The sequence below is a fragment of the Nelumbo lutea genome, chromosome 4, assembly GCF_056320005.1.
Source record: "Nelumbo lutea isolate HS-2025 chromosome 4, American lotus-T2T, whole genome shotgun sequence".
Taxonomy (NCBI): domain Eukaryota; kingdom Viridiplantae; phylum Streptophyta; class Magnoliopsida; order Proteales; family Nelumbonaceae; genus Nelumbo; species Nelumbo lutea.
The window spans coordinates 63,412,346-63,434,957 of record NC_142687.1 but is presented as its reverse complement, the minus strand read 5'-3'; the positions used below and the strand labels follow the sequence as shown (position 1 = coordinate 63,434,957).

General features: G+C 40.8%; 1 protein-coding gene and 1 pseudogene across 4 annotated transcripts in view; both read right to left on the bottom strand.

Annotated features, from left to right (window-relative positions):
• Nucleotides 1-711: 711 nt before the first annotated feature.
• On the bottom strand, nucleotides 712-2,377 carry LOC148860858 (gibberellin 20 oxidase 1-like; annotated as a pseudogene).
• LOC148860857 (metal ion-binding protein) overlaps nucleotides 2,331-22,612 on the bottom strand; it is a 102,592-nt gene continuing 82,310 nt past the window's right edge. For all 4 annotated transcript variants that reach the window (XR_016113235.1, XM_088986054.1, XM_088986055.1 and 1 more), the window contains one exon: nucleotides 2,331-2,647. Coding sequence is in view for 3 of the 4 variants with exons in the window: in XM_088986054.1 (XP_088842180.1) it covers nucleotides 2,515-2,647 (133 nt within the window). In the remaining variant the exon portion in view is untranslated. The remainder of the gene's footprint in view (nucleotides 2,648-22,612) is intronic.

The window sequence follows — 22,612 nt, the reverse complement described above, 5'->3', positions numbered from 1 at the left end:
TATTGGGAAGCCCCCAATACGATATGTATTGGCCAATACATTGAAATTTTGAACCTTGGTTCCATATTGTACACTTTCTATTCAAATATCATCATCATCATCATCATCATCCAAGCGTTATGCCAATTATATAGGGTTGCTACATGAATCCTGTTTTATCATTTCGTTATGTTTAATGCCAATTGTTAAATTATTAATACTTAAATCAATTCTTACTTTTTATTCAAATATACAACCTATAAATTTATTCGTTAGGTAGTGTTTGGTTGCAATGCACATAAATTTGTACTGATGCAAAACTATGGCAGTGCAAATGGTTTGAGTATAATTTCTGATCTACTTTTGTTTCAAATTTTAGATTATTTTGTTTGATTGCAATACAAATGAAGTAAATTAAGACACGAAGCTGAATAAAGTAGGATAAAATACAAAAACTTCCCCTAAAATTTTTGACAATCATAAAAGCCTCCCCTATAGTTTTATTGTAACAGATACCTCCCCTGAATTTTTGAAAAACTAGACAAAAACCTCCCTTCCATCACTGACCCACACAGAAAAACGTCATCTGATATATATATATATATATATAAATACCATTTTTACCCTTCATTTTGAATTCTCTTAACTTCAACTATTGATCTTCATTTTGGATGTTCTAAGTACACCAGTCCTCTCGGTGGGTTCACCACCTTATTGGACAACTATTGATCTTCATTTTGGATGTTCTGAATTCACTAGTCCTCTCGGCGGGTTCACCACCTTATCTACCCTTGGACAGAGAAAGAAAGTTAGAGATTTCCTTGGTTTTTCGTTGTTAACAACAGCTCTATGCAAGCAACTCTTGTACTTTCCTTGGACAGAGCCTGAAACAAAAGAAATTAATCCAACAAAATATAACTCATTCCATTCCTACACATAAATATAACTATTGATCTTATTTATCGCACAATGAGCATATTACCGACGTTGACAACAAAAGCTTCAGGGTTGGGACTTACGAATGCCATTCGTTGTCTACGAAGACTTGAAGATCACTGACGTGGTCTTGATGAAGGATGGTTAAAGAGGTTGGATCATAGTGAGGTCCCTGTTCCAAGGGTGGGTTCTGGCTTCTGGCATTGTGGATGGTAGTTAAGCCTCATTAACGAATCATTTCCTTCAAAAAAATCCCCGAAATGGGTAAGACCTACTCCAAGGCTCATTCCTAAGAGATCCATGATACCGAGAGAGAGAACTCGTAGCCTCACATTACTCCTGATACACCCTCCTGTGTACCCAACCAATGAAATAGAGGACAGACACAACAAGAAAACACTTGAAACAATTAATTAAGTAACAAAGTTTGACAAAATATTCAAGGAAAAAGAAAGGAAATATTCACCAAGGACGTTGAGGAACTATTCTTCCACAATTTTGTGTGGCTTTTGGTGGGCAGAATAGCTGAAGGAAAGGATCTCTTTCCAAAGTAGTTTGAAGAAGTAGCCAGTAAAGATACCAGCATATCCATAGCTCTCGCCAGCCTTCCACTGAGTCCAATTCTTTTCGTGGAGTGGCATGTCGAAGAACAAATCCATGTAGCGATGAGAATCAACTAAGTTGAACTTTCACTCCATGATTTATAAGAAGAGAGAAGCCATGTTTCTTACATGCCTCACCCACAAGCCTCGACGCTTCCCAGGCTGCAGTTGAGTCCCTGGAAAGGAACCCACCTAAATTGATGAACGAAACCTAGAGTTCTAGTGCACCGGCACTAGGTTTCTCACGGTCGGTCACACAAATTATTTTGGTATGTTGGATTGGTATCAAAGAATTGAGGCGTTTTATGATTTTTAAGCAACAAAGTTTGAGAAAATTAACAAGGGCACTTATAGTATTTTATGGTTTTTTAAATGACACACAAGGGTAATTTCACAAATGCATACGTTTTCTGCCTGGGTTTGTGATGGTAGGGAGGTTTTTATTGAGTTTCTCAATAGTTCAGGAGAGGTATTTGTTACAATCAACCTATAGGGGATGTTTTTATGATTGTTAAAAACTTTAGGCTGTGCTTGGTTTGAAGGAAAAGTAGGGAAAGGAAAAGAAAGTTAGGGAAACCTTTACAAACCTCGTATGGGTTTCCCTACCTTTCCTTTCTTTTCCTCACTTTTCCCTTCAAACCAAACTTAACTTTAAGGAAGGTTTTTGTACTTCGACCCAATAAAGTAAAATCCAAAACAAAATTAAATGGGAATTTGCATATTTTTATTTGCACTTCCATGCATTTGTGCTAGTGCAAATAAAATGGCATTGCAACCAAACAGAGCCTTAATAACAACTGAATACGAGGCAAATTAGGAAAATGATAATAAATTGATCACTGTACATGTTTGGTATACATAGATGGGTATAACTAACTAGTTTTGGAAGATTCTATGTTACAAGTTACAACAAATAAAAAAAGGAAAGAAGATACAAAAAAATATAATTATTCTATACCGCACCCCCTGTATATGAAGCTCTGCTGAATGCCTTAGGTCATTTGTCAATCCTCAGATTATGACAGAGATGACCTAGTTCAGGCCTTGCCTCCATCCATGCTGTGAATCCTATCCTGCTTGCAGAAGTGCAGTAAAGGTAGGACCTGAATGTGATGAGGAAAAAGTACCTCCTGCAGATGCACAAGAAAAACGATTTAGATCAAGGTAATGAATATATATGAACCACTTCATGCATGTGTATGGAGAAGATGGATACCGAAACGATATTTGTTATAAAAAAAGTACATCAGTACTTCCTGCAAATGTGCAGTTGCATTTTTTTTTATTTTTAATTTTTAACCCCAAATTTCACTCCTGATGTAGGGGTTACCACCGTTACTTCTACTAAAATTTAAGCATAAACCTATGGGGATAAAACCTTACCGCTTGATAAGATCTATACAAATTGAGGTTAATACCAATAATATACAAGGATCTTAGTAAAAAAAATAAGTAAACAAAAACAAGATTGGCCATGTTTGCATCTAAGACAGGTGCACAAAAACAGATCCGAAAGTCCTTGATCTTCGAAACTAGGGTTTTAACTTCAACCAAAGACATGTTTGTGAGATTTTTAAAGAGCAAAGTAATACAAAGGAAAGAAAAGAGATGACAACGAATAAAACAATGATATAAGAGAACTAATCACCCTGTATTAAAAAAAAAGCCATGACCACCACCACAGCTACAGGGCCATTGAGGTTTTCTTTGGAGTTGGACAACTGCCTCTATTCCTTTGTTTGTAGTGTTCCAATGCAGAAGACGATGAATAGTGCCATTTTTAAATTAAATTGAAGGGTATTTTAATAAATTTACCTTTTCAATCTTGTTAACGCAGTGGGGACAAAGTGTTGGAATCTGAAAGTTCAAGGGGGTCTTTGTTGCTAATGAAAGTTTAGGGGGGTAAGTGTCTACCCGAAAGTACAGGGTGGTAATTCATAACTTACCCAAAAATTTAATCATAAAAAAAAAGAGAAAAGAGTGCAAATGGTAGTCAAAGAGTGATGGGACATCACTTAAGAGAAAAACAGAACCAAGATTACATCATCAACCCCGGCCCTCCCACCACACACACAATATTAGTTACATTCCAAACCCCAAAACCAAAAGGTTCCTTGCTGCCCCTAGCAAATTTTGGAAGAATCAGTACCCAGACATAATTCTATTGCCAATAGTTGAGGTTATACAGTCATGCGTTCTATACTTCAAATATTTATTCTGTTTCCTTGCTTCCACATTTCCCAGCAGGCTTCATAAAGTACATGACACCAAATAATCTTTGCTTTTCTGTTTCAATTTAAAGCTGACTAGCAAGCATAGATATCTCTAGATGAGCTTGGGTTTCACATTTCCATTTTAAAAGCCGAGAAAAAGTAATCCCAAATAATCTTTGCATAATAGCAGCCAAAACAAAGATGAAGCACACTCTTATCTTCAAGAAAACAAAGACAAGACCTTCTCACCAACTAAATGCCTCTATTTTTCATATGATCTTGTGTAAGAATGCTTTCCAAAGCCACGAGCCAAGCAAAACCTTCCACCCTAGCGGGAATAGGATTGCCCCAAACACCTATAACATCTCCCCTTTCAACTTGATTCCTTGCAAATGCCTTGTAGAAAGATTTCACAGTGAACACTCCTTTATTGCTGTCTTTCATCTTGAATCAGTTCTCTCCAAACTTAATTCTGCCACTTGGACTTCAGCCAATAAATTAACACATTCTTCAATTTCCCAATCTAGAAGAGTTCTTCTAAACTTTGGGCACCACACTCCTCGAACAACTTCATAACATTTTTTTTTTTTGATCAGCAAAGGAGAATTTTATTTGAAATTAGAATTACATATTTCTGTCCCTCTTTACATTGCAGCCCAAAACAATTGGTGCCTCAAAGCCCCTTGTTTAGCAAGATAATCAGTTAGCCCATTTGCACTCCTTCTAACCCATTTAAATTCAGCCTTTACCTCCCTTGCGATCTTTTCCACTTCCCTTATCACTTGTTTGAAAGTCCACGGAGTAGTTCTATAGATTTTAGCCCAAGAGATTGTTAGACAATGTATAGCTCCAATCAGAATGATGTACATTATGACATTTAATGTAAATGAATAAAGTACATATTTGATTCATGTTATTATGGTGTGTTTTTGTGTAATACCCTTAAACTAGACACTTATAAGACTTGTGTTAGTTTAGAATCTTCACAGCCGTTGGATAGATCTAGGGAAATTTATCCTGCCAAGGCTGACACTGATGTGCCGCCAAGTTGGTTGGGGTGGCTTGTCTCAGCTACCAGGGTGAGACCTGAGGCACATGTAGTGTGAGTTTTTTTGAAATCCTGAACCAGACCAGAATTCCAGTATTGCCTTAGACCTTGGAGATAGATGGGCAAAACTTGAACGTTACACCTGACCCCTAGACTCGATTATAATACTGCACTAGGTGTCATTGGGCTGTCTTTGATATGCCAATCAGTGAGATCCTTAGATGGTGTCAAAACTTGGGTATGTTGGGACAGTCTGAGAATTCATCCGAGTGGGTGATCATAGTGACAGGATCAGCCCCTTTGTCGTACAAAGTGAATGATCAGGGATGCATTCTCTTTGATGGAAACCAATGCTGTCGGCAACCGATTTCAACCGTTGAAATTTGTTTTGCAAAATATATTTATATAGAGATATACATATATCTATATTATGGTTTCAAAATGTTTGCAAAATGTTTTAATTCCTGGAATCCATGTGAGTAGAGAGTTTAGTACTGTACCTTGCAGCTGAGGGAGAGGTCCTCTCTTGTTGGGTAGTGTTTGATCATTATGGGCTGAGAGGTTAAGTGTAAGACCATTGAGGGTAATACCTGATGGGCTAATCTTGCATCTGCTCACAGTTCTTGGGTTTTTATAAAGTGGCTTGACCCAAGGACCATTTAGTGTAAATGTTGGGTCCATTAAAAGCCCATGGTGATGGGCTTAGGGGTTCACTGTCACCTACAATGAATTCGACAAGGCCTTGTAACAGAGGCTGGGCTGAACCCATGTGGCTGATGTGTAGATCAATGTTTGGGTCCCACGCCATACAAGGATATCCAACTGGGCAGCAGTTTGGAGGATAAGTGAGCACATGGACTTAATGGGCCTAAAGCCCAATTTGAACTGGCTTAATGAGATTAATTAAAGAGGGGTAGTTATGGGATTTATATCAGCAGATAGGATAAGGGATTATCCCTATCCACTCAGAGAGTCCAGATCCAAATAGAGATTTGGATCAGGAAACTCCTAATTGGATTAGGAAGGCTAATCTTTATTTGTAGATAAGATAAGGGATTATCCTTATCTCTTAAAGAGAGTCCAAATCCAAATACAAGATTTGTATTAGGAAAATCCTAATGGGATTAGGAGAACTTCTCTTTAAGGCTATAAATAGAGTAACAGGGCGAACCTCCAGTTCATCCTTCAGTTTTACTGATACAAGAGAGAAGATAGCATACAGTTGGACTGACGACATCTTCTGCTCTTGCCTTCTCCTGCTATTGCTGCCATTACCAGTTCGGTCTCCACCTGTAGGAGTGATCAAGAAAGGGTTCTTGATATCACATTTTGGCAGAAAAGGTGATATGAAGTCGTGCTCACTCGCCCTCCATCAGATTCTTGGTAAAGAATTGGGTTCTTGCTGAAGAGCCATCCTGCTGATTCTGCTCCACCCTACGCTGTGTCATCTTCAGTGGGAGCAGTCTTTGGTAATCTCCTTGGGCGTGAACACCTTCGTTGGGGGTTACTACTACTCCGTATCAGGTATATCCCTCTCCTACCTTTTGGTTTCAGATCTTGTCTGGTTTAGGTTCAAGATTGATCATTGAAAATGCATTTTTCTAAAATAGGGCATGTGATTCCCAAATGGGAGAGAGAGAAATTTTTAAAATTTCACCCAACCTACCTGCAGGGTTTGGCCATCCATATAATGGATCTCTCACCCCTTTAGTGGTATCAGAGCCAGGTTCAAATCTTGAACTGAAATTGGCCAAATCTGAAACTACAACATGAATAAGCTAAATGTTAACATCCAAGAACTGATCAACATGTTGCAGAGGGCCGAGGAACTGATCAAGAAGGATGAGCCCATTGCCATGCTTGTTGAAGCCGAAAAATCTGGCAAGAGGAAGAAGAAGGCAAAGAGAAAGCCTCAGAAGAAAGCTGCTAAGTCCAAAAGACAGAGGAAAGACAAAGCATCAGATGCTTGTCACTTCTGCAAGCAGGCCGACCACTAGAAGAAGAACTATCCTCAGTACCTGGAATCCAACAAATAAGGTAATTTCAAATCTTTTGTCATTGAAACCAATTTGTTTGTAACTTCTGTTTTCTGGTGTATTGATTCCGGGGCTTCGACTCATGCATGTAACTCACTGGAGGGGTTTAGGACAAGCAGAAGACTGAGTGACAGAGAGGTGACTCTTTACTTGGGGACTTCTGCAAGTGTTGCAGCTACAATTATAAGAATTGTAGAGTTATTTTTCAAAGAATGAATTATTGTACTAAATGATCGTCTTTATGTACAGAATTTGAGAAGAAATCTGATTTCTGTTTCAAAACTGTGCGGATGGATATTCTCTTATCTTTAGTAATACGATTACTATCAAAAGAAATAACAAATTCCTCTCATACGGAGAACTTGAGAATGATCTCTATGTTCTCCATCATTCTCTGGAAACTAACATTACCGAAACTACGTCGGGTGACATCCCCAAGAAAAGAATCCGTGATACAGTTAATCCGACGTGTCTGTGACATTACCGACTGGGCCATATCAACAAAGATCGTATCACAAGGTTGGTAAAGGATGGTCCTTTGGATTTTCTAACTGTAGAAGATCTTCCAACCTGTGAACCTTACCTTCAGGGTAAGATGATGAAACGACCATTAACGGTAAGCCTGAAAGATGTATAGGCACGCTATACATACTGATGTATGTGGTCCCATGAGTGTTACGACACGTAACCAGCACGTTTATTTTATAACATTCACCGATGATTACTCTCGGTATAGTTACGTGTACCTAATGAGACAAGTCTGAATCCTTTGAAAAGTTCAGAGAGTTCAGACAAGAGGTCGAGAAACAGTTAGGGAGAGAAATGAAGACCCTTCGATCGAATCAAGGTGGCGAATATCTCTCTGACAAATTCAGGGACTACTTGAAGGTCAATGGGATAGTATCACAGTTAGCTCCTCCTGCTACACCACAGCTAAACGGTGTGTTAGAGAGGAGGAACTAGACTTTATTGGATATGGTCCGATCACTTCTCGTACACTCAGTTACCCACATCCTTTTGGGGTTACACATTGGAGACTGCGATATACGTGCTGAACCGGGTTCCAACCAAATCAGTTTCGAAGACTCCCTATGTGATTTGGACCGATAAGAAACCAAATGTGAGACACTTGAAGATTTGTGGTTGTCCGACACATGTTAAAAGAACGAATGCATACAAATTGGAATCCAAGACCAGCCGTTGTCTATTCATAGGTTACCACAAAGGCTCTGTGGGTTACCTATTCTATGACCCAGGAGAACAGAAGGTGTTCTGTAGTTGAAATGCCCATTTCTTGGAGGATGATTATATCCTGAACAATCACCGTCAAGAAGTTGTTCTTGATGAGGAGAGCTCAGGGGTAGTGCGAGAGGTCCCACAAGTTCCAAGTAATGACCAACCTAGAAGATCTACCCGGGTTTCCAGGCCTCCAGTTCGTTTCGGCTATGACCAGGATAGTTACTTGGTGGAAGCCACGACTAGTGAGGAGAATTCCGTGACTTATATGAAAGCTATGTTGGACATAGATTCGTTGAAGTGGGTAGATGCCATGAGAGCCAAAATGGACTCAATGGAAACCAATGGAGTCTGGACTCTAGTAGATCCACCCCCTGGGGTAAAAGCAATTGGTTGCAAATGGATCTATAAGAGGAAGAAGGGCCCCAATGGTAAGGTTGAGATCTACAAGGCTCGTCTTGTGGCGAGAGGGTATACTCAGAAAGAAGGAATCGATTATGAGGAAACTGAAGATGATCAAGACTGCTATCAGTCTTGGAATTTCAGGTTCAAACAGAAGAGAAGGTGAAGAAGAAAGAGGAGAAAGATTAGTGAGAGAGCAGTAGAACACAGGTTTGAAAGGAAGGACAGATTCTAATTAATCTGTTGCCGCCACTTCAACTTAATATTTATATGTTATGCTAGTTACATGAAATGACACATCTGCCCTTGGTGTTTACATCATAACACTTAACAATATAAAACTGAAAAGTAAATAACAACTAGAATAACAGAAAAACATAACAAATAGACTAGGTACATTCTACCCTATGGACAGAGCTGTGGGGCCCACATCAGTTTCTCTACACTCCCCCTCAAGTTGGGAGTAAATGTTTATCATTCCCAACTTGAATAGATCCGCTTCTAGCTTCTTTCTTGATACGACTTTAGTGAGGATATCTGCTAGTTGCATACTGGAAGTGATGTAAGGGAGGCATACTTCTTGAGATGAGACCCTCTCTCGTACAAAATGCCGGTCAACTTCAATGTGTTTGGTTCTGTCATGTGCACTGGATTATGTGCTATATTAATGGCTTTTTGATTATCACAATACAGCATCAGAGGCTTCTCATACTCAATACCCAACTCCTCAAGTAGATATCTTAGCCATAGGATTTCAGCCACTTCGTTGGCCATGGACCTATATTCTACTTCAGCACTAGACCGGGAGACAACACTCTGTTTCTTACTTCTCCAGGAGACAAGGTTTCCTCCCACAAGGGCACAATATCCTGAGGTAGACCGTCTGTCATCAACACTCCCAGCCCTACCGGCATCCGTATAGACCTCCACCTTCATGTGGTTATTGTTCTTGAATAGTATACCTCTACCCGGACATCTCTTCAAGTATGCTAGTATTCTTTCTGCTGCTAGAAGGTGCGTGGTTCTAGGAGAATGCATGTACTGACTGACAACACTAACTACATAACTGATATCTGGCCAAGCGAGGCACAGATATAGGAGCTTTCCCACTAACCGCTGGAACATAACTTTGTCTTCAAGCAACTCTCCACTCTCTGCACTAATCCTGTGGTTCTGTTCAATGGGTGTATCTGCAGGTTTGACACCCAACTTTCCAGTTTCAGCCAACAGATCTAAAACATATTTCCTCTGCGAGACAAAGATCCTCTGTTTAGATCTAGCAACCTCAATACCCAAAAAATACCGTAGTGGACCTAGATCTTTCACCTCAAACTCTTGATGGAGCTGTTTGAGGGACTCAATCTCATGGCTGTCATTTCCTGTCACCACAATATCATCAACATATACTGCAAGTAATGTCAGTGAAGACTCCGCCCTCTTGATGAATAGTGTATGATCTGATTGGGCCTGTACATAACCGAACTTTCCAAGAGCTAGTCTGAATCTGTTGAATGAAGCTCTAGGTGACTGCTTCAAACCATACAATGCCTTATTGAGCCGGCAGACCTTCTTACCTGTCTCTGTATCATAGTATCCAGGAGGCAACTGCATGTAAACATCTTCCTGCAAGTCCCCATTCAGGAAGACATTTTTAACATCCATTTGGTACAAAGGCCAAGTGTGGCTTGCTGCAAGAGATAATAGAACCCAAATGGTGGTCATCTTGGCTACCGGGGCAAACGTCTCCAAGTAATCTATGCCATAAGTCTGAGTGAACCCTTTTGCAACTAGCCGAGCTTTGTACCTCTCAATGGAACCATCCGCATTGTGCTTTACAGTAAATACCCATCTGCATCCAACTGGTTTCTTTCCTTTGGGTAAGTCAACTAGCTCCCAGGTATTATTTTTCAACAGAGCATCCATTTCAACTTGCATTGCACTTCTCCACTCCGAGACTGATAGGGCCTCTTGTACTGTTTTTGGAATAGGGACATTGAAAATGGAACTAAGGTAGGACCTGTAGGTAGGAGATAGTTGACCATAGGATAAAAAATGGGAAATACAGTGGGCTGTAGATGTGGTACAATGTCGTTTCCCTTCACGGACTGCAATCGAAAGATCAAGGTCATCTGTAGGAGGTGAAATGGCAACAATAGAAGAAGTCTCTGTGGGTCCTGGGACTGTAATGCTTGGACCTGGAGCCGCATATGAGATTGGAGCTGGCTTGGACTGCTGATGATTGGGATCAACCTGCCTGCACCGCCTGTGACTCTCAACTCCTGATCCCTCTAACCACCCTCACCATTGCAGCTCCCCCTCAACTCCTGATCCCTTTGGCCACCCTCACCGTTGCAGCTCCCATCACCTAATGGAATAGGTAAAGGAACTACCCCACTCTCATTGCTCTCCCCCTGAAGACATGGACCTAAACCCCTACTCTCACTGCTCTCCCCCTGAAGACAAGGACTTAAACCCCTACTCTCACTGCTGTCCCCTGAGGAGAAACCCGAGGATAATAGGGTGTCTCCTCAAAGAAAGTGACATCCATGGAGACGAACTTCCTCCCTGAGACAGGATCATAGCAGCAATACCCCTTTTGAGTTCGTGCATAACCAAGGAAAATGCATTTGGAGGCCTTGGGTTCAAACTTGGAGTGATGGGGTCCGAGAAACTGAACAAAGTAGGTACAACCGAATGTCTTAAGGGGAATAGAAAACAACTCCTCATGTGGGTATAGAAGGGAAAAAGGAGATCGCAAATCAAGAACCTGGGAAGGAATCCGATTAATAAGATAGACCGCCGTGAGGATAGCATCACCCTAGAAGCGAATAGGGACATTGGAGGTAAATATAAGACTTCTAGCCACCTCCAAGATGTGTCTATTCTTCCTTTTTGCAACCCCATTCTGCTGAGGTGTATGAGGGCAAGAGCTCTGATGGATAACCCCATGAGTAAGAAGGTAAGATGCCAATGACTTAGCAAAGTACTCCTTTGCATTATCAGATCTAAGAACTTTAATCTTGGCATCAAACTGGGTTAGGATCATTTGGTGAAAGTTTTGGGTCAAGGCGGGAACCTCATCTCGTGAACGCATAAGATAAACCCAAGAAAACCGGGTATAGTCATCAACAAATAACAAAAAAATATCTGTATCCACCCATAGAAGGAATGTGATATGGCCCCCAAACATCCGTATGCACAAGATCAAAAGGACGATTACTCCTTTTATTACTCAATGAATAAGAGTTTCTACAATGTTTAGCAAACTCACAACTTTCACATTGCAACTAGGACAACTCAACAGACTCAAACAAAGTAGGAAACAAACTCTTTAAGGATCGAAAAGACAAATGACCCAATTGGTTATGCCAAAGCATAACCGAACTCATACTCTGGAAAACAAGTGAGCTCTTACCCACTGACTCTTCCCGACGAGAACTCTCCCCGAGCAGATAGATCCCATTCGTCTATCAGCCAGTCCCAATCACCTTTTTCGTCTCCAGGTCCTGAAAAACACACCGATCAAGGAAGAAAGTTACTGAGCAGTTCATGTGTTTGGTAATACTACTAACTGAAAGGAGGTTAGTATCAAGCTTAGGAACATGTAAGACAGAAGACAAGGAGATCGTATCTGATAACTTAATGTCCCCCTTCCCAGAAATAGGAACCAGGGAGCCATCAACAATAGATAGTCTATCCCTACCAGATGACAAATGGTAAGAGGTAAACAGTGAAGGCGAGCTAGTCATGTGGTCGGATGCACCTGAATCTATTACCCAACAAGGTTCAGTAGTACCTGGAGTTGAGGAATGGTAGGCTGAAGCTAGAGTACCCGAATTTACGGTTGTAATCTGACCACCCATCTCAGAAACACTACCATAACTGATGCTCCCAAAGCTGCCTTTTGCCTAATTTTTAAACTCCATCTCGGTCAAGTCTTAAAACAGCACTTGGACTACCAATCACAACCAAAAACAGTATAGGCCTGATTTGTATTCACAGTGTATGTGCACAACTGGGATAACTCTGATATGAAACCAACCAACAAACACAACAATGGCTGTCTGTAGAGCTCTAATCCCTTTAAGAGAGTTCGAAAACCCCAAAATACTCTGAAAAACAGCTTAGAAGGTCTGATTTGCCTTTGCAGAATTAGGGTTTTAATTAGTCCTTAAAGTGATCAATTCAGTTGCACATCTAATCAGTACTGTATAGATAGACTTGCAGTAGGGTTAATATGAAACCCTAGAATCCGATCAATGGCAACAATAAACTTGAGGACAGCTCTAGGTAGATCACAAGGTTCAATCCAGCACTAGGGCTTGCCGCAAGATCACTTTCAAACTCTAGTGTAGAAGGAAACAAGGCTGAGACAGTTCGGTGTAAACCAGTAGGGTTTTAATCACAGTAGAATAGTACGGTTTGCTGTAGAACCCTAGTGAATCGAAGAGATGAAAACCTAGAATGGTTCAGCCTTCCTCTCCAGATAGGTCCGACCTATCTTTTCTTAGAAAAGTAAATGACTTACAAGAAAAGAATTGTCGCTGCCTTCTAGGGTTACCCGAACCCTAGTCTTCTCTGATCCTTCCTGACCACCAATAATCTGCAACCATAACAAAACTTCTAACAGCTGCTAGCACTTCTGGCGATCTCCAAGAATCAGTCTGCGAACTCCACCTTTTCAGCTTCTAGTCCTAGGAGATTCTCATGTGGTCGGCTGGTATTAGACTCACATAAGAAACCCTAACTTGGCTCTGATACCATGAAGATGATCAAGACTGCTATCAGTCTTGGAATTTCAGGTTCGAACAGAAGAGAAAGTGAAGAAGAAAGAGGAGAAAGATTAGTGAGAGAGCAGTAGAACACAGGTTTGAAAGGAAGGACAGATTCTAATTAATCTGCCGCCGCCACTTCAACTTAATATTTATATGTTATGCTAGTTACATGAAAGGACACATCTGCCCTTGGTGTTTACATCATAACACTTAACAATATAAAACTGAAAAGTAAATAGCAACTAGAATAACAGAACTAGAATAACAGAAAAACATAACAAATAGACTAGGTACATTCTACCCTACGGACAGAGTGGCCCCATAGCTATGGGGCCCACATCAGTTTCTCTACAGAAACCTTTTCACCGGTGGCCATGCTTAAATCCATTAGGATCCTGCTAGCTGTAGCAGCGTACCATGATTACGAGATTTGGCAAATGGATGTCAAAACTGCATTCCTGAATGGAAATCTTAGTGAAGATATCTATATGCAGCAACCACAAGGTTTTATAGCTGCAGGTTAGGAACGCATGGTATGTAAATTAAACCGATCCATATATGGACTTAAGCAAGTTTCTAAGAGTTGGAACATTCGGTTTGACTCTACCGTCAAAAAGTTTGACTTTGAGCAAAATCCGGATGAGCCCTGTGTTTATAGGAATTCCAGTGGGGATAAAGTTACGTTCTTGGTTCTGTATGTAGATGACATTCTACTCATTGGAAATGATGTATGAATGTTGACTATGGTGAAAGTATGGCTTTCACAACAATTCTCCATGAAAGATCTTGGAGAAGCCACCTATATACTGGGTCTTCGGCTCTATAGAGATAGATCAAAGAGGATAATAGGATTATCCCAATCTGCTTACATTGACAAGATAGTCAAGAGATACAACATGGAGAACTCCAAGAAAGGAAATGTTCCTTTCAGGCATGGAGTCACTCTCTCCAAGCGTATGTCTCCCAAGACTCTTGAGGAGATTGAGGGCATGAAGGACATTCCCTATGCCTCAGCCGTAGGAAACATCATGAATGCCATGCTGTGCACTCATCTTGACATCGCTCAGGCAGTGAGTGTGGTAAGCAGATTCCAGTCAAACGCAGGGCAGGAACATTGGACTGCTGTGAAGAACATACTCAAGTACCTTCGAAGGACAAAATAGTTTTGTCTGGTATTCGATGGTAGTTCACTACAGATCCAGGGGTATACTGATGCCGACTTCCAATCAGATCCAAATGATAGAAAGATTACATCTAGATACGTTTTCACGATAGGATCGTGTGTTGTTTGCTGGAAAAGCAGCAAACAGGGATCCACGGTGGATTCCACAACCGAAGCCGAATACGTTGCCGCAAGTGAAGTTGCCAAAGAAGCCGTTTGGATGAGGAAGTTCATTTCACAAATTGGGAGTAGTTCCATTTAGCACATCACCCATTCCATTGTTGTGTGACAACACTGGGGCTATCGCTCAGGCAAAGGAAACACGAGCCCACTCGAAGTCGAAGCACATCGAGAGGAAGTACCACGTACTGCGGGAGATAGTTGGAAGAGGGGACGTCCTAATTCAGAAGGTAGCATCAACGGAAAATGTAGTAGACCCATTGACTAAGCCACTGACACAGAAAGTGTTTGAGAAACACGTGGAAAGCATGAGACTCTGGTTTATACCAGATTGGACCTAAGTGCAAGTGGGAGCTGTTAGACAGTGTATGCCCTTAGCTCTAATCAGAATGATGTACATTATTACATTTAATGTAAATGAATAAAGTACATATTTGATTAATGTTATTATGGTGTGTTTCTATGTAATAGCCTTAAACTGGACACTTATGAGACTCGTTTAGTTTAGAATCTTCACAGCCGTTGGATAGATCTGGGGAAATTTATCCTGCCAAGGTTGACATTGATGTGCCACCAAGTTGGTTGGGGTGGCTTGTCTCAGCTGCTAGGGTGAGATCTAAGGTACATGCAGTGTGGGTTTTTCCTTGAAACCCTGAATCGGACTAGAATTCCATAATTGCCCTGGACCTTGGAGATAGATGGGCAAAACTGGAATGTTACATCTAACCCCTAAACTCGATTATGATACTGCACTAGGTGTCGGATTGGACTGTCTTTGATATGAAAATTAGTGAGATCCTTAGAGGGGGTCAAAACTTGGGTATGTTGGGACAGTCTGAGAATTCATTTGAATGGGTGATCATAGTGACAGGATCAGCCCCTCTGTCAGACAAAGTGAATGATCAGGGATGCACTCTCTCTGATGGAAACCAAAGCTATCGGTAGCCGATTTCAACAGTTGAAATTTGTTTTGCAAAATATATATATATATATATATATATATATATATATATATATATATATATATATATATCAAAAAGTTTGCAAAAGGTTTTAATTCTCGGGATTCACGTGAGTAGAGAGTTCAGCACTGTACTTTGCAGCCGAGGGAGAGGTCCTCTCTTTTCGGGCAGTGTTTGATCATTATGGAATGAGAGGTTAAGTGTAAGACTATTGATGGTAATACCTGATGGGCTAATTTTGCATCTACCCACAGTCCTTGGGTTTTTATAAGGTGGCTTGACTCAATGACCATTTAGTGTAAATGTTGGGCCCATTAAGAACCCATGGTGATGGGCTCAGGGGTTCACTGTCACCTACAGTGAATTCGACAAGGCCTTGTAACAGAGGCTGGGTTGAATCCATGTAGCTGATGTATAGATCAATGTTTGGGTCCCACACCATACAATGATATCCAACTAGGCAACAGTTTGGAGGATAAGTGAGCACATGGACTTAATGGGCCTAAAGCCCAATTCGAACTGGCTTAATGAGATTAATTAAAGAGGGGCAGTTATGGGATTTATATCAGTAGATAGGATAAGGGATTATCCCTATCCACTCAGAGAGTCCAGATCCAAATAGAGATTTGGATTAGGAAACACTTAATTGGATTAGGAAGGCTGATCTTTATCTGCAGATAAGATAAGAGATTATCCTAATGGGATTAGGAGAACCTCTCTTTAAGGCTATAAATAGAGGAGCAGGGCGAACCTCCAGTTCATCCTTCAGTTTTACTGATAGAAGAGAGAAGATAGCATACAGTTGGACTGACGACATCTTCTGCTATTGCCGCCATTACAAGTTCGATCTCCACTTGTAGGAGCGATCAAGAAAGGGTTCTTGATATCACCTTTGGGTAGAAAAGGTGATCTGAAGTCGTGCTCACTCGCCTTCCATCAGATTCTTGGTGAAGAATCCAGTTCTTGTTGAAGAGCCATCCCACTGATTCTGCTCCACCCTACGCTATGCCATCTTTAGTGGGAGCAGTCTTTGGTAAATTCTTTGGGTGTGAACACCTTCGTTGGGGGTTACTACTTCTCCGTATCAGGTATATCCCTCTCCTACCTTTTGGTTTCAGATCCGGTCTTGTTTAGGTTCAAGATTGATCCTTGAAAATGCATTTTTCTAAAATAGGGAATGTGATTCCCACATGGGAGAGAGAAATTTTTGAAATTTCGCCCAACCTACCTGCAGGGTTCGGCCATCCATATGATGGATCTCTCATCCCTTCAAAGATGATCACCTTGGAATCCCCTTCAGCCTCAACATGCCTCATTCCTAGTTGCTTAGCTATCTTCAATCCTTGTAGCAATGCCAATAACTCAACTTTTAGAGAATTGCCCATGCTTATAGGTCCAGAGAATAATGCTAATATTCTCCTTTCAGAATTTCTGATTACTCTCGATACCTGACAGCCTTGGATTTCCAAAGGATCTTCCATCAAAATTCAATTTAATCTTGTTACCATTTGGAGGTTTCCATCCATCCTTATTCTCTCTTTCACTCTTGAAGATTGCGTACTTTTGTCCAGGATCTTAAAATGTTTGTGATTGAGAACTCTTGAAAGATATGTAAAGATCTTCTCCAATGAGCTACTTTAACTTTAATTGTGTCGATTACCTCCTCCCTTTTTCTACTCTTATCCAAAAATATTTTGTTATTTCTTTCTTCCCATATTACCCTACAAATAGGTACCTTTGTAGTTTTCCACATAAACTTCCCTCTTTTCTTTGATTGCCTAAAAAAAGTCTCAGTTGAAAAGTCCTGCCACATCTTGAGGGGGAGCCCATCCGCAACCAAAGAGAAAACAAAAAGAATCTCAAATGTGATGCACAAAGGAACAAGATAAAAATAGATATGTCAAGCTCTCACCACTTTCCTTACCAAGGGAGCACATTTGAGGAGAAAGGCAAGCAAAAGGCCTTCTTCTTTGTAACATATCACAAGTATTAACCTTGCCAAGGAAAATTTCCCAATAGAAGGCTTGAATTTTTGGGGGAATAGGCTTACTCAAATTTCTTTTACAGGGAAGTCCCCAACCAGGTTGCTAGGTGTGGCAAGAGCACTAAAGAAGGAGGAACAAGAGAAGAGGCCATCTGAGGAGCCTTTCCAAATTCTAGAATCTTCCAAGGATGGGTCCAAATGAACTTGTTCTAACAGATCCAGCAATTGGACTAAAGAGGCACATTCATTTTCCTTGAGGCCCCTCCTGAAACCCAGATTCCAATTGACCCCATTTGGGCCAGGATTTCCCACAATGCTTACTTTTTCTCCTTTGAAGTTTGACAAAGTGTATAGGTCAGGGAAGAGATCTTTGAGTGGACTATCTCCCACCCAAAGGTCTTCCTAGAAACAAACTTTATTACCTTGGCCCACATCAAACCGAATGGAATTAAGGAAAGTTGGATAAATTTAAAAAATTGCTTTCCAAGGAGAAGATGATGAAACATGAGGGGCAGCTTTTGCATCCCAACCATTTCCAACCAAACCATGAATACTAACAATGACTTTGTGCCACAACCTATCTCTCTCAAGTGGGAATCTCCACAACCATTTTCCTAGCAGAGCTAAGTTCCTAAGTGAAATATTTCCTATTCCCAGACCCCCTTTATCCTTGGGCATTCTAACTTGATCCCAATTTATCAGGTGAGCCTTCCTCTCCTAACCTAGGTTCCAAAGGAAATCTCTCATGTATTTTTCTAACCCCGCTACTCTATAAGGTACTCTAAAGGTTGAGAGGAAGTTAATAGGGAGGTTTGACAATGTGGCTCTAATCAATGTATCCTTTCCCCAAGAGATATATAATTCCTCCTCCATAGAGCGAGCTTCTTAGCAAATCTTTCAATGATTGGCTTCCAAAAACCTTTTGACCCAGAGTTACCACCTAAAGGTAAGCCCAAGTAGCTAATCGGCCACCTTCTAATTTCACATCCCAAAATCTCTACAAATCTATGAAGTTCCCTTTCCTCCAGATTGACCCCTACAATGCCTGTTTTGGTCCAATTTATCCTTAAACCTCTCACCCCCACAAAGTTATCCAATATCAATTTAAGGTTAACCACTCCTTCCTCGTTACCTCCCTCACAAAAGAAGATTGTGTCATCTGCAAATTGAAGGTGGGTAACAACCTCTTGATTTCTACTTACCCTCCACGCTCTAAGCAAGCCTTGGAAATCGGCTTTCGCCACCATTCTGCTTAACATCTCAGCCACTAAAGTGAAGAGAAAAGGGGATAAGGGGTCTCCTTGCCTAATTCCTCTCTCAACTGGAAAGAAATCCTTTGCTACTCCATTAATAAGGATTGAACAATGGATGGAACTTAGACATCCTCTAATCCAAGATCTCCATTTGGTTCCAAAATCCAACCTTTCTAGCATTTGAAGTAGCACTTCCCAGTTAACCATATCATAGGCTTTCTCTAGGTCCACCTTACACACCAACCCTTTTCCTCTACACTTTCTTTTTTCTGCAACACACTCATTGGCTACTAAAATTTGATTCACAATCTGCCTCCCTTCCACAAAGGCACCTTGGAATGGTGAAATGATTGATGGTAGCACTTTTTTGATCGTTTCTAAGAGAACCTTTGCAATGATTTTATATATACTCCCCACAAGACTAATTGGCTTGTAATCTTTAGGGGTTTTGGCCTCCCTTCTCTTCGCGATTAAGGTGATAAAAGTGGCATTCACCCCTCGAGGCACCTCTCTTTGGAGAAAGAATTCATTGAACACTTTTAGAATGCCAGTTTTCAACCAATCCTAGCATTCCTGATAAAAGGCCATTGAAAATCCATCCGGCCCGAGGGCTTTCGATCTTTCCATGGAGAATATTGCATTCTTAATCTCTTCCAAAGTGAAGTTCCTATCGAAAAACAAAGGCTAATCTTCTGAAAGTCTATCCCCTCCCATTTTTGGTAGCTCTGTTGTCACCCGCTTGAGCTTGTGAAGATTTCCTTGAAATAATTAACAAAGACCCTTGTGATCTCTTGACTTTTCTTACTTCTTGACCCCCTCCTCCACACTAAAGATTAAATTTTTCTTTCTCCTTCCATTTGCAATTGCATGGAAAAACTTAGTATTACCATCTCCTTCAACAATCCATTGGCACCTTGACTTCTATCTCCAACATATTTCCTCCTTCCTTAAAATCTCTTCCAATTCTTGCTTGATTTTCCATCGATCCTCTCTCTCTCTTCTTCTGATAACCTTCTGATAGCCTCTTTATTTTCCCTTTTATCCTCTTTAATTTCCATGCAAAGCTTAATAGTTTCATACACCCCAAAGGTTTGAGTTCCTGCCACCAATCCTTCAGTCTAGTTTTGAATGAGTGATCCTCAAACCACATATTTTCAAATCTGAATGGAGTCGGGCCTCCCCCTGGAATTTCCTTCTCAATGGAGATGGGGCAATGATCTGAGGTAACCCTAGGTAGCCCTTTCACTACTATTGAGCCCCACAATTCTTCCCTGTTGGGAGTGATGAGAAATCTATTAAGTTTGGAGGAGGTTGGGGCAGGGGGATTGAAAAATTGACCATGTACAGTCCACCCTTAACATTGGAGGTTCACTCAATTCAAAGGAATCAATTAAGTTATTAAAATTCCTCATGCTGGTAATGATTCCTTGGTTCGGCTTGTTTGTTTCTCCTAAAAATCTGATGACACTGAAATCACCTCCCACACACCATTGTCCCTCCCAAATTCCTCTAATAGGACACAACTCCTCCCAAAAAGACTCCCTGTCTCTACAGGAGTTGGGACCATATACATTTGTTACCACCCATTCTCTCCCATCCGAGGGTCTTCTAATTTTTAGGGAGATTGAGTATCTACCAATCAATTCCTCCACACATTCCATTTCCTCATTTCTCCAAATGGTCAAGATCCCTCCTGAGGCTCCCCATGATGGGGAAAACGACTAGCTTAAACCCTTCTATTCATCTCTGACATTTTGGTTTCTTGAATCAAAATCAGATCTGGTATTTCTTTTTGTAGAGAAGATGGGCCGAATGGCCCATAGGCTGTTTATCCTTTTTTTATCTTTTATGCCCTTTGCTGTAATGGGCCTTAATCTAGGCTTATCCTTTCTTATGTTATGTCTTTTTTATTTTCTACCCAACTAGGGGCTTCTATGTAAATTGCCAAAGTTTAACTTAATAAAATAGAATTAAGGGTGTAAGAGAAGAGATTATGTTTGAAAATCTCTCTCTCTGAACCCAAGTTGCCGCCACCTTCTTCTTCTTCTTCACTCCTCTTGAACTCTGATTTCTGCTACTTCCTTTTGAACTTTTGCATCTTTTTTAACAGTCCTTTTTCTCAAAAGGCTATTTTTCTTTTTGGTATCAGAGCAGGCTCGTTTTTCACTTTTTTTTTCACCTTTTTTTTTCCCATACATAGTGTGTATGGAGAGCTGAATCATATGAATAGTTAAAGACACCTATTTCAGCCCAGTTGTTAGTAGCTTCTGGAGAGAACAGGACTGGTTTTGTCGTCCCCTTGACAGATTCAAGTGTGTTGCCCGAAACCCTAATTTTCTGGAGAAATCTGATTGCGGGCCCCATAGGAAGTTTGTCCTGGGCAATCAGTGACTGAAGGCTTTCTCATTCTCCTTCTTGAAGATCAAATCAAGTGGATTGGTGTTATGTGAAGTCTACAAGGAGCGGCTGAATTTTCTCCATTTCTCCCAGCTTTCAGGTGTGACGCAGATTACTGGTATGGCTGCATAGAGGTTGGCTCACAACACAGTTTTTGTTCTGTCTTCATTTGGTGTTTTTCGAAGTTGTTTGGAGTCATTTTTGAAGTGTTTAAGAAGATGAACTCCTCAGACTTTGAAAACAAGCATGTTACTGAACCCAGATAGGTTTCGGGAGCCTCTAAAGACTCTTTACTAGCTATGACCACAGTCAAGCTGGATGGAACTAATTATTTGGCTTGGTCACAATCAGTAAAGATTCATATTTGTAGTAGAGGAAAGTGGGGTTTTATCTCCGGGAGCAAAAAGGCTCCTCCAGAAGATGATCCATCATATGAAAAGTGGACACAAGAAAATTATACTGTTATTGGGTGGCTTGTGAACTCAATGCAACCACAGATTAGTCAGCACTATTTGTAGATGAATTTAGCAAAGGAAATTTGGGATAGTGTTGCTAAAACCTATTCCCAAAAATTAAATGTGGCCAAGGCTTACAATTTGAGAAGTAATGTGAAGAATTTGAGACAGGGGGAGAAACCATTAGCTATATACTTCTCAACACTGAAGTCTTTATGGCAAGAAATAGATTTGATAGAAGCTGTAACCTGGGACACCACTAATGATGTTGGGACCTACATAAAACTGGTTGAGAGAAAGAGGGTGTTTGAGTTCTTGACAGGGCTAAACCCAGAGTATGACATTACAAAGCAAAATATTTTATCCAAGGATAGTGTCTCACTGTCTCAATCATATGCCTTGGTAAGCAGTGAAGAAAGCGGAAGACTTGTCCAGGTCCAAGGGGCTGGTCTAAATGATCACTTTGCTAATATGGGAGTAAAACCCAAGGGGGTTGCAGGGACTCCAAGTAGCTCAGGGAAGAAAGAGATTATATGTGAATACTGTAAATGGCCAAAACACACTAAAGACAAGTGCTGGAAATTGCATCCTGAGCTCCTTCCACTTCGGTTTCAGAAGAAGTCTGATAATAAAAAGGCAAGGAGTGCTAATGTTGCTGCTGGTCCAGATAGTGACAGATACCAAACTGAAGAGATGATGGCCAGTGTGCAGTTAGCAGCTATGAAGGCAGAATATGAGAAGTTTGGGAGGATGATCAATCACCTAGAGGGTGTGACCTCTTCTTCCAACCCTTTAGAAAATTCAACCTCTTCTGCATTTGCCCATTCAGGTATAAGGGCTTCTACCAATCATGCAACCATTTCAGGTAATCGTAGGATCCCTTGGATTATTGATTCTGGTGCTTTTGATCATATGACCAGCCTTTCTACTTTGTTTGTTTCATATGATTTACTTCCTGGACGTGACAAAATCACCCTGGCCGATGGCTCTCT